Source organism: Manis pentadactyla, chromosome 9, assembly GCF_030020395.1.
Source record: "Manis pentadactyla isolate mManPen7 chromosome 9, mManPen7.hap1, whole genome shotgun sequence".
Taxonomy (NCBI): domain Eukaryota; kingdom Metazoa; phylum Chordata; class Mammalia; order Pholidota; family Manidae; genus Manis; species Manis pentadactyla.
The window spans coordinates 52,909,954-52,921,770 of record NC_080027.1 but is presented as its reverse complement, the minus strand read 5'-3'; the positions used below and the strand labels follow the sequence as shown (position 1 = coordinate 52,921,770).

The 11,817-nt window shown below is 45.2% G+C and overlaps 1 protein-coding gene across 1 annotated transcript; it reads right to left on the bottom strand.

Annotated features, from left to right (window-relative positions):
* Positions 1 to 343: 343 nt before the first annotated feature.
* On the bottom strand, positions 344 to 10,896 carry RASSF10 (Ras association domain family member 10). The gene has a single exon (XM_036918052.2). The coding sequence runs from the start codon at positions 10,559 to 10,561 to the stop codon at positions 9,062 to 9,064; it is 1,500 nt and encodes a 499-aa protein (XP_036773947.1). The 5' UTR covers positions 10,562 to 10,896; the 3' UTR covers positions 344 to 9,061.
* Between the last annotated feature and the right edge of the window lie 921 nt (positions 10,897 to 11,817).

Sequence of the window (11,817 nt, the reverse complement as noted above, 5' to 3'; positions counted from 1 at the left end):
TTTTCCCTGTGATTGCATTATTTTTAGGTCCCACCAAAAGATGGTACTAGCCAAACTGATTATCTACTTCGCTTAGCAGCGCTGTTTCTAAGTGACATATTTTTGCCCTCAGACGTGCTCGTTTCCTCAAAGCACAGAGGCTTGCCCTCATTGTTACCTTCCCAGAGAGCTTGGATCCCTCTGCGTCTCCCCTGGACATGGCGGGTGAGTTGGTCTGGGTGGTGCTGAACCTCCTCCAGGTGTCCAAGGGCACCCTCACTTCAGTTTCAGGTCCTGTTTTCAACAGCCACATTCATCCAGGACACAGCAAATAATCCCCCACAGTAACATGCTCAGACCTTAATTGTGACACCTTATTCTTTCTTTTTTATTTTAGTTATGTAAGTTTTATGTAATTTTTAAACATTCAAATGATACAAACGTTTATACTATAAAAAACTGCAGTTTCCCACAAATAATTCCACTTCCCACAAATGATCCCAAAAGTAATTCATACATTTTGTTCTACAACCTGATTTTCCTTTTATTTACCTTTTACAGTTTTTTTTTCACTTTTTATTACAGAAATCTTCAAACCAATACAAAAATACAAAGAACTATATAATAAATCCCCATATACCCAACACCAAGCTTCAGGCAATATCAACAATTTGTCAATTTTATTTATTTCTCCTTCACATCAAAAGGTTTTTATTTTTTTTCTGAAATAACCCAGCAAATCCCAGATGTCATATTATTTCCCCATAGTACTTTATTATGTATTCCCAACAGGTAAAATCTTTAAAAACGTAACCACTTTGCCGTTATCGTATCTAAAAATAATAGTAATCCCGTAATAATTGTCTATTTTCTATTTTCCCTGAACATCATTAAAAAAATTTTTAAGCTTTGCTTTGTTTGAATTAATATCCAAATAAAGTCCATAATTAGTTGATATGTCTCTTGATCCCTTTTAATTCATAATAGTTACGATACTTATATCTCCACTCCCTCTTTTAGGTTATTTATACATGGGCTTCTGTCCTACAGAATTTTCCACAATCTGGATTTGGCTGACTATACACTCAGATTATCACTCCATGTTCTAGTCTCCCTATTTCCTGTAACCTCCTCAATAGCACTAGACTCTTGATTAGATTCAGGTTCAGTTATTTGGGGTGGAATATTTGATAGGTGGGGCTGAGTGTTTCCTATTTCATCATCCAGGGAAGCACATAGTAACTGGATGTTCTGTGGATGTCAGTATTGTCAGCTGATCCAGCCAATATAAAGTTTCCCATTAACCTGACACCTGCTCATTTTAGTAGCCATCAATGACCACTGTCTAGACATATTAATTCACTAGGGACTGGTGGTGTAAGAATAATCATTCCTTCTGCCTTTGTTAGTTGAAATTCTTTTGTAAAGAAAAATATTCCCTCATCAACCATTTGATGACTTAGAAATATGGTGTGTACAGGCAAGACAGCATAAATGTTCTCTTTATTACTGATTTCCAGAATAACAACTTGGTATCCTAGCAACCTCCAGAGGTGATGAATGAGTTAATTTCTATTTTTTTGTAGTATCATTATGAACCCCTAGATATTTTTTACTCCTGATATGTTTCAATCCATTGCAGCTGTTATTCTCATTGAAATTCATATTTTCACATCTTAAGCCATCATAGCCCCTTCAGGCTGCTCTGAGTTTGGATAAAAATCACTAAGTCTTTAACAGTTCCTTGCTTTATAGTACATTAGATGTAACAAAACCATCTTACTTATTGTTTGCTCTGGATTTGGAATTAGTTTTTACTTCAAGGATGCTTTATCTTTTTTAATAGAAAATGGTATTTAGATACCACAGTACAGGTGCTAGGGATACTCATTGCTACTGGGAAGTAATCGATTCTGGAACTTTTCAGTGGACAAAGCTAATAAATGTGCAATTTTTAGAGCTATAAAAATAAGTAATGAACTTATACTATTTCCATTTACTTACTTTTTAACAATATATTATAGATGTTTTTCCATATCAGCAATGCAAGCCCGCACTCTTTTGGTAGCTGTTAATGTAAAATAATATGATTATAACATGATTCATATAGCCAGTTTCCTACTTAGGATGGTTTCTACTTTTTTGCTATTATAAATATTGTTGCAATGAACATCAGAAATGTCCATCCTTGCCCCTTTGTGTGAATATTCTGTAGGTAACTAAAAGTGGAATCACTGTCTAAAAAGCATGAATCCAAAAGACTTAGATCAATTAAAAATCCCAAAACCAGTGTCATAAAGGGTATGTTTAATGATTTAATGCTATCTGTTTTACTAATCCTGCTTTTGCAGGCCCAAACCCTAAGGCTGGTACATAATAGGCATTCAATATTTGTTTGTTAACCTGGGTTGAGCAAGCCAGGGCCCACAGAAGTAGATTTAAAAAGAAGTCTAGGCTAATGCCTCTGTAACAGTTCCAAAGGAACTTGGGGAAAGTTCTATGCCTCTGGTCCAAGAAGGATTACAGACACATGAAGCAGGCCTCAGCCCAACCCACAGATTACAGCCAAGTTCAGTTGAGCCTAGCCTGAATCAGCTAACTCCCAGCTGACTCACAGATGCATGAAAGAGAATAAATTGTTATTATTTTAAGCCACACTGAATTTTGGGGTGATTTATAGTACTTTAGAACTATATTATTCTTGGATAGAATGACTCATCATAAAGATATCAATTCTGCTCATGATCATGTATACATTTAATGATCCCAATAAATATAATGAGAAAAGTTATTAATAGCTAAATAATATTTTCTATGACTGAAATTATAGATGATACCAAAATAAACAGGGAGAAAGATCAGAGAAGTGAGAATAGTATGTTAAGATTCTTGTCTTGCTTGGGGGCAAGCACAGATTTGATAAGTTTATAAATTGAACAGGAAAAATAAGCATAAGTATGACTCTTAGTAATTTTGGAAAAACAGCAAAATTAGATGTACAACTTTGAAATCAGTCAAAGAAAATTTTGTCTATGCAATGAAAGAAGGAAAAGAGAAAAAAATTCCGATAAGTGACATAAGTGGGAATGGCAGAGTAAGGAAGTCCAAACAGTCATTTGTCAATAAAAGCAACAGTAGAAAGTTGGATAATATTAAGTGCTGGTGATGCTATGGGGAAAATAGGAATCTCCATCACTAGTAAGAGCCTACCTGGTGTAGCCATTCAGGAAAGCCATCAAGCAGTTCAGCACTCCAGCTGCTGGGTTTCATATCTCAAATTCTCAACAGGCACTGATTTCTGCCTGTATTCACTGCAACACTGTTGGAGGTAGCAGGGAACTGATTACAACCTATGTGTCCCTCACTAAGGTAATGTATAAATTATAATGATGGAATGCCATATAGGTCAGAAAATAATGAACTAGATTTATTATTGCAATGTGCAATGTTCACACAGACATAATGCTGTGTAAAAAAAGGATATATAATGAGCTTAATAGCCCAATAAAGGTCATGTATATTAAACATAAGCACACAGATCATTCAACTACTCTTCAAGGATACCAATACATACATGAGCAAATGGATTGTGCCAGCACATTGCTCAACTTTAGGGCTACTATTTACACGATTTCCTATGTGAATGGTGTCCTCTGGAGCACAATTCCAGAATACAGTATGAATGGTGCCCCCTGGAGGTGTGTGGTATGACAGCCCTAAATATGCAAGATGACTTGGAAGGTCATAGATTAAAAACACTGGAATAGTTGCCCATGGTGGGAGAAAGAAGAGAAATAGGAATGGGAATGCAGAAGGAAGGAGAACATGAAGTAAAATAAAATGAGATAGCAGAGGGTCCTTGCACAAATGGAGGATGGCAGCGTGAACTAAGTGAAGAAATCAGATCCACTCAATTGTGCAGTCTTAAGGCAGGGGAGGGTGGACCTCAGAGAGGGGTCTTAGAGTGGATAACTAACAACCTTATAAATTCTGCTAACAAATGTGGATTTTATCCTAAAAGCTATGGGGAATCCTGGCAGTGTCTCAATCAGGAATATTTGTATGAGAATGGATGAAAGAGGGGCAGAGGCTGGGACAGCTGTCATTCAAAGCCCTCCCTGCCAAGTCTCCACATGTGCAGTGACGTCCTACCTCCTACCCTGTGCCCACCTTGCCTACCTCCAGAGGCACATGAGTCCTTGGAAGGTCTCCCTCCCTGGCCCCTTCCCTGATCCTCCCGTCCCCAGGGGATAAGGCCTGGTTAAAAGTGCTGGGGACAGCTCCAGCACAGCCATAGCTGGGGCCACTTTCCAGATGTGACTGGGACTAGTGCCCAGCCATCTGCTCCGATGGCCAAGGGTCCACATTGCTGACTATGCACCTGTGTGCTTGGGGCTTTCAGTCAAAACTTCCATGTGGATACATAGGACATTAATTGTTTGTGAGCAGTTCTTTTCATGGCAAAGACTTCACTCCTCACAGACAGATACCCAGATATTTACACAGGACTTTCACCCCCTTTCTCTTTTCCTAAATCCTCACCTGGTAAATAGCAGGCACTCTCATTTTGAGAAAATCACTCCACCTCCCTGGTGGAAATACTTGGGCAAGACTTGATCATCTCTGAGGCCCTTCCAACACCAACACTCTGGGACTTGTGAGGAATCCTTTTTCTGGGTGTGCCAAACACATCGTGGGTATAATGTGCCTGGTGTGACATAGTAAAATGGGCACAGGTTTTAGAGGCAGGCTTGGGTAAGAATTCTGCATCTGCCACTTACCAGCTGGTGGGCTTAGTTTCCTTATTTGTAAAGAGTGGAGGTTAAAATGTTCTATCTCACAAGATGAATGCAGAGAAAATGCATGTGAAAATACTCAGCATGAGGATCTAGCATTTGGAAAGTACTCAACAAAAGAGAGTTCCTTCTCCCTCTTTCCTTTCTGCTTAGGAGAACACATTTCACAGACATATTCACATTGGAAATTTCACAAATTATCATGATCAAACTTTCAAGAATTTAGGGACACATTCAGGTGTAGTATTCTAAGTAGAAAGAAATTCCTAGAAAAATCTAAACCATTCATTAGAGGCTATTCATAAAGAAGTGAGCTTATTATTCATTTTATCTTAATTTTTTATAGGGGTGAGTGATGAGAAGCACAAAATAAAATGTTTCATGACATCATCTTCCAAGAACAACCTTTTCCACTAGACTCAAGATGGAAAAAGATAACGAATATTTTCTAAATTTGGTTCTCCTATTCGTCAATCACCATAAGCTCACTCACATGGAGATTTTCCCTTCCTGCTCCGACAAACTGTTGGCCAGCTAGGAAAGGAGACAAGATTGTTATTACTAAGCAGTGCTCAGGGAAGACAAGGAAAACGGAGGGAGAGAAAACACCATGTCGTCCTAAAACTTCTGGACCTGAAAATAACGTTGGCCAGCCCTTTCTGTTGTAAGGATATCTTAAGTCAGTGGTTACCAGCCATGGATTCTTGGGACCACAAAGAATTCACTAATTAATTGTGATCAAAATATTTTCTTAACAAATGTAATATCTAATGAAAGCCAAAGCATGGTGAAACAGGCACTGTCATGCACAGTGGATTACAATCAGAACAATTATCTTGAAAAGCAATTTGGCAATTAAGTATCAAGCCTTTAAATGTACTTTTTGAGCTGGGAATTCTCTTTCTGCGAATGTGTCTTTTGGGGAGGTTACTTAGGGAAGTGGATATGTGCACAAAGAAGCAGATCAGTATTATTTTATAATAGTAAAAAAAATATTGAGAACAACCTAAAAACATGAGAACAGTCATCAGTCATATGACTACAGTGCACCCAATAGATGGATGGAACCGCTTACAAGGTTCCATATACACACACATACACATGTTCATTAAAATTATATTTTTTAAAAAAGAAGCAAAATATGAAATCTTCACAACTCAAAAGGTCTAGAAGGGAAATATGCCAAATTTTGGCAGTGATAAGCTTTTGGTGACAGGATTTTGAGTTTTGAGTGACATCTTTCTTTTTACTTATGTTATTTTCAGGTCCATCATTAGGATTATAGTATATAACCGCTCTAATTAACCAATCATTATCATCACCACCATCATCATCATTTTATAAGTGAACAGGTAGAGATGCCAAATGAAACTTTTCTGTTTGGGGAGATGGCAGAGAATGGGATAATTAACATCAAAGATACAATAAATTCTATCAACTCCTAAAAAAAAGATGGGGCTGGTTGGTGAGGCACCTACTTACTCAGTTTCATACTCTCCACGCACTTGCTAGTCCCTCCCCAGGATTTCTGTTAGGTTTAGAGAACAGAAGAGTTACTTTTCCCAGGGGCAGGAAATCCTGGTCTGGTGCATTCACTGATACGCATTCATTTGCATTCTTGCTGCCATGACGAGTATGAAAAAAGTGAACAAAAGTTTTTTAAATATCAAGCATTTATTAGGCACTTTCTAGGCACAGGCACTATTTTGGTGCTTTTTATAACCATATTTCACCTTTGTCAGACTTGGAAAAAGCTCTTAATAAAAGAACTATTGTCTCCTTTCTTTTTTTCCCCCTGTTCTTTCTCCTACCCACACTGTGGGTTTGGGGGATTTAACTGATTTGGATGAAAGAAAAAATGGGCAGACTAGGCCACCCTTTGTTAAAAACAAAGCCTCCTCACTGCCTGAAGAGTTGACTGGAGAAGCATCTTCAGATGGTCAGGGCAGGAAGATTCTGGAAAAAGGGCACCAGAAAACCCAACGCACCTTCTCCCTGTGAAGTGGTTTATTTGCTTTACAGGCTTCAGGCCTATTTGCTGACATCAGCAGCCTGTCAAAGTTTAAAATAATAATAGTGAAAAGAAAAACAGCCCCTTTCAGCCAAGCAGTCCTGTTCTGCCAACTTCTGTGTTCTCTTTTGAGTTAATAAACGTCCGAGAACCACCTCCCCTACCACCCTGGGGGGAAAAAGCACAACAATTTTAAAACCACCAGGTCAGCCCATTGCCAGCGTAAACCATTCAGACAGCAGCATTTGTCACACTGTAACAAGGATTTTACCTCTGCCTCAAAAGGAAAACTATCAAAAGGTTTTGTGTTTATTGGATCAAATGATTGTCTAGGGACAGTGGGTTTCTTTTGGTTCCTTCCTCATTTTAATTATGCTCAAGAGCAAATGCTTAGATGTTTTCTGCATCAGTTGAAACAAAAAAACTGTAATTATGCCAGCTAATAGCTTTTGGAAATATCAGTTAAGAAAACAGCCTTTCAATTCCCATTTTACTCGAAAATATGAAAAAATACACATGGATTGTAAAAGCGTGGCAGTGGGGGGTGGGGGGAAGACTGTCTCTAAAAAGTGATAGCTCAAATGGTTGGAGGAGGTCAGGTGGGCAGGTCTCCATTAGCAACAAGCAAACAGAATCCCTCCAGGAGAAGAAACTTCTCTATAAAGCAGGACCTCTTAAGTTACCTTCACATGTAGTGTTTAACTAGAGCCAGCCCCTCCATGGTTAGGTTGATACCAAGCTCTGCACCAGGCTGGCAGTTTACACATACCCCATTGTTAATACTTCCCCAGGACAGATTAGATACCACATTCCTCAGAAGTACTGAGCTCCAGAGGGAACATGGCCAACAGGCTCCTTCCACAGGGGCAACGACTAGCTACAATTGGTAAGTTTTCATTGAATTAACTGGAACAATTACACTGAGTCCCCACCAGGACTCTGCCACCAGCTATTGAGAGGTATTGTTACTTGTATCTCCTGGGGTGTGCAAAGGCATATGCCAAACAAGAGTAATTCAAGTCAAGTCTTTAGCTTGCTTTTATATGCTTTTATCTCTGGCTACGTGCTGTTGTTAATCAATTTGTTCACCTGAGGTCGACTATTAGATTGTTTTATACTTTCTTTTCAGGCCTTATCTAGTAAGCCCTGATAAATACACTACCTCAATTTAAGTTTGGACAAGTAACTAATTAATCTCTGACCAAAGATACTGAAGTTAGACTGTCAAGATAAAATTTGTCAAGGTCATGGTTGGTGTTAATCATATAGCTTAGTTCAAAAGCTGAACACTAACAAAGATCGTTGCTTTCGAGTCTTTGCTTCAACCACAGTGCTCATTAAATAGCAAATTTAGTTGTACTTAACTTGAATTCTGCAACTTTTCTGTTTTTCTGAAGTAGCAGTGATGGAGTGAAGTGCCAATATGAATGACAGGACAACACACAGACCTTTGCAGAAGAAAATCCCAAAGGGCCTAGAAATTTTAACCAGGGACATGTCTGCCAGGATTCTATATATCAAAAGTTATGTTTGGCTTTTGTAATAATGAAAGGCTATTTTAGACAAAGGATCCCATTTTAACATAACACTGTATTTGCTAGGAGGAAATACAGGGTTAGACTTTAGTTCAGCCTTTGAAAGAAAATATAAGGCCAGCAGCTTAGCAGATGGGTAATTCCCAAATCTGCAGAAATGTAAACCGCCAGGATTTTGGTGCCTATGGGCTTCATCAAAGGTGGAAGTAAGGCTGAGACCAACACCAGGGCGTCCTCTTTGGCTAGTTTTAACACGTTCACAGTCACAATTAACATTCAAGGAATGTCCTTTTCATCCAAGTGTTTCTTTTAAAAGCACTTTATGCCACAAACTGGAGTTCTAGCTGCCATCAGTCCTTCCCATGCAGAAGATTGGTGAAATCTCCATAATACTTTTTTCTTGTTTTGAAAATGGGCTTGGACCACGTCAATTTCCCAGGGGCGTTTGTTTTCCAATATAAGGGGTTCTCACCTCTTCCCTCCTCCTTCCCCTAAAAGAGCTTGGGTTGGAGACCCGGCTTCCTCATCCTGCACCCTGCTCCACACTCATTCCAGAGCCAGAGGGGCCCCGCTGCCGGGCAGGCATCCCCAGCCCTACCCGGGTCCAGCTGGAGAGCTGCTGCGAGGCAGGAGCTCCGAGAAACCATCCCCAGCCTTGTTTCAAGTCGCTGAGCCGGCTAAGCCAGTGCCTTCTACAAGGACTGGAGAAGCGTTGGTCTCCCACTCCCGCCCAGCCCCTCTTACACAAGGGATTCGCACACGGGCACCGAGTCCGAGTCCTGGCTGTGCATAGAACTCAGCCCGGTGTCCGAGTCCTCGTCGTTACCAGGGCAGCTCTTGGCCAGTCCGCGGGCCTGGTCCACCCACACCTCGGCGCAGGCCTGAGGCCGGGGCTCCCGCGACGGTGCGCTGGATCCCGGAGTCCCATCCGGCGCTATGGTCAGCTCCAATGTGTGCAAAGTCTGGAGAAGGCCCTGAAGCTCGCGCTCCTTGCTGTCCCACTGCTGCTGGCTGTAATCCAAGTCCGACTTGACGGCCTCCAGGTCCGTGTTGAGCCGGAGCCCAATGTAGAGGCTCGTGCTGAGCTGCGTCCTGACCCGCTCCTGCTCCAGCAGCAGCTCGCCGTCGAGGCCGCCATCAGCCTCCGGGAGTCCCTCCAGCGCCGCGAGCTCCTCCTGGCGCCTCCGCATCCACCTCTGGTTCAGCTCCTCCTGAACCTCGGCTGAGAGGCGCTCGAGCAACTCCTCCTGCTGGGCCCGCTGCTCCTGCAGTCGCAGCAGGTCGTCGCATCGCCGGGCCAGCTCCTCCAGCGCGGCCGCCTGCGCCTCGCCATTCAGGGGCGCTGCCGCCGCCGCCTCCGGCTCTTCTCCCGGGATGGGCCCGTCGAGCTCGATGCCTGCACCCACCAAGTAAGTGTCCTGCACGTAGTTGACTCCGTGCCGCCGCATGCGATCCAGGTGCACCTTGGCCTCGTAGCGATCAATCTCACAGTCCAGCTCCCGGAGCCGCTGCACCTGCTGACGGATGGTGTGGTCCTGGGAGAGCACCAAATGCACCAGCGTCTCCATGCGCTCCACCGACGCGCTCTCGGTGGCCCGCGGCGACGACGAGCACGACGAGGCGGTGGACGATGAGGTGGATGAACACGGCGACGACGGCTGCTGCTGGCGCCTGCGGTTGAGCTTGGCCAGTTTGCGGAAAGCCTTACGCACCACCCGCCGCTGCTTCTCCTGGGTCAGGGCCAGGCTGGGCCTAGCCGGGACCCCCCGGGCCGAGCAGGGGCGCTCGCGACTGAGCACGACGCGCGCCTCAGCGCTGCGGGGACCTGCGTTGGGCAGCGACGCCTCGCTGCGCACCAGCACGAAGCGTACATTCTCTTGCTCGTCGCCCCAGGCCGCCCAGAGGCGCAATATCCGCGTCTTGTTGGGCAGGATGCGCTCAAAGCCCCGCCATTTCTCCACAATGCAGTAGCACTGTGGGGGCCCGCAAAGCATGCCCTGGTGCAGCACCTCGTCCCCATCCTCGTCGTCCTCGTCTAGGGCTTCCGGCAGCTCTCCTGGGCCTGGCGGGTTACAGGTCGCCCCCCGCCGCCGGCCCCGCTGCTGCCTCCTGCGCCGCTGGCAGCCGTCTTCTAACAGTACCCGCACCACGTCCGAGCAAGTTGTGCGGCGGGAGAGGCCAGATACTAGCTTCTCCTCCTGGCAGATCCACACCGATATCTTTTTCTCCGAAGGATCCATGGCGCAATCGGGACGCAGGTGCCGGGTCGGGCCGGGCCCGGCTGGGGTGGCGGGACAGCGCGCAGCCCGGAAGCTCTGGGAGAGGATAGGAGTCCGGGACCCTCGCCGGGTCAGCACTGGTCCTTCTCTCCAGGTGCGCACGGAAGGCACGCGCCGGCGCGGGTTGGAGCTGCTGCTGCTGTGCTCGGCCCAGACGACGCACGCTCCCAGGGCAGCGCGCCCGGGCCCCGGCTCCCGCCGGTCTGACTCTGCTCATGGTTCCCAGGGCCTCCGGATTTTGCTCCTCCCCACGTGGCTCCTCCCCCTCCCGCCCCGAGCACCCGAGCTGCGGCCGGAGCGCGGGACGCGCGGCGCCCAGACCCGCCCCTCTCAGGCTAGCCGCGCCCCTTGCGCCCAGGCCTCCGCTCTCCGGCGCTGGGGGCCTGGGGAATCTCGGCCCAAGCAGCAGACTGGTGGCTTTGCTGCGCTTCCGCTAAGGGAGGGTTCAGGGACCCCTTCGCGGCAGTGCCCGGATACCGTGCCTAGGTGGGAATCAGCTCTGGTCCTCTCCTTGTGTCTAGAGCTAGCAGGAGGCATAAGGACTTGACTTTCTTATCTTTCCAGGCGCTCCAGGACGCGTTTCCCTGTCCTTCCGGACAGCGTCGTCTGGGGTGGGCGGGGGAGTGCCCCGCGCGCAGAGAGACCAAGACAGGCAACGTTGTAACAAGAGAGTCTCCAGCTGGAAGCTGGAAGCGCCGCGTTTAACGTGGAAGGACTTACGGTCCGCTTCGTCAGGAAGCAGTACTTGCACAAATTAAGAAGCACAAGATGGGGCAGCAAGTGTAGATAGATAAAGTTCTAGGCTTAAGGGGCCATTCAGAAACTGTGCCCTGTTCCCCTCATGGTCGTGTCTGGCTCCTTACATCGCCTTGGCTTCACACAGCCTTCTTGGCAGGGGGACACCTGATTCTAGTGGGAGTTCAGGGCCCAAACCCAAGTCACAAGCTCTTTTCCATGTCCCACCTCCCTAAGGAGAAACCTAGTCATCACCGTGACAGTTTCTGGCATTATCTAGTATCCAGATGTGGTCAAGAAGAGATAAGAGCAAAGTTTTACAGCTCAAGAAATCCAAGTCCACAATGCAAACGAACTTTTTGTCATCCCCAGCTGTTGGTAAGAATGGTCCCTTGTGTGCAAGACTTGCCCTCAGCTTGCCCTTGTGAGCTCAGCTCTGATAAGGTGACTCCCTTGCTTCAAGACCTTGATGGCTCCCCAGT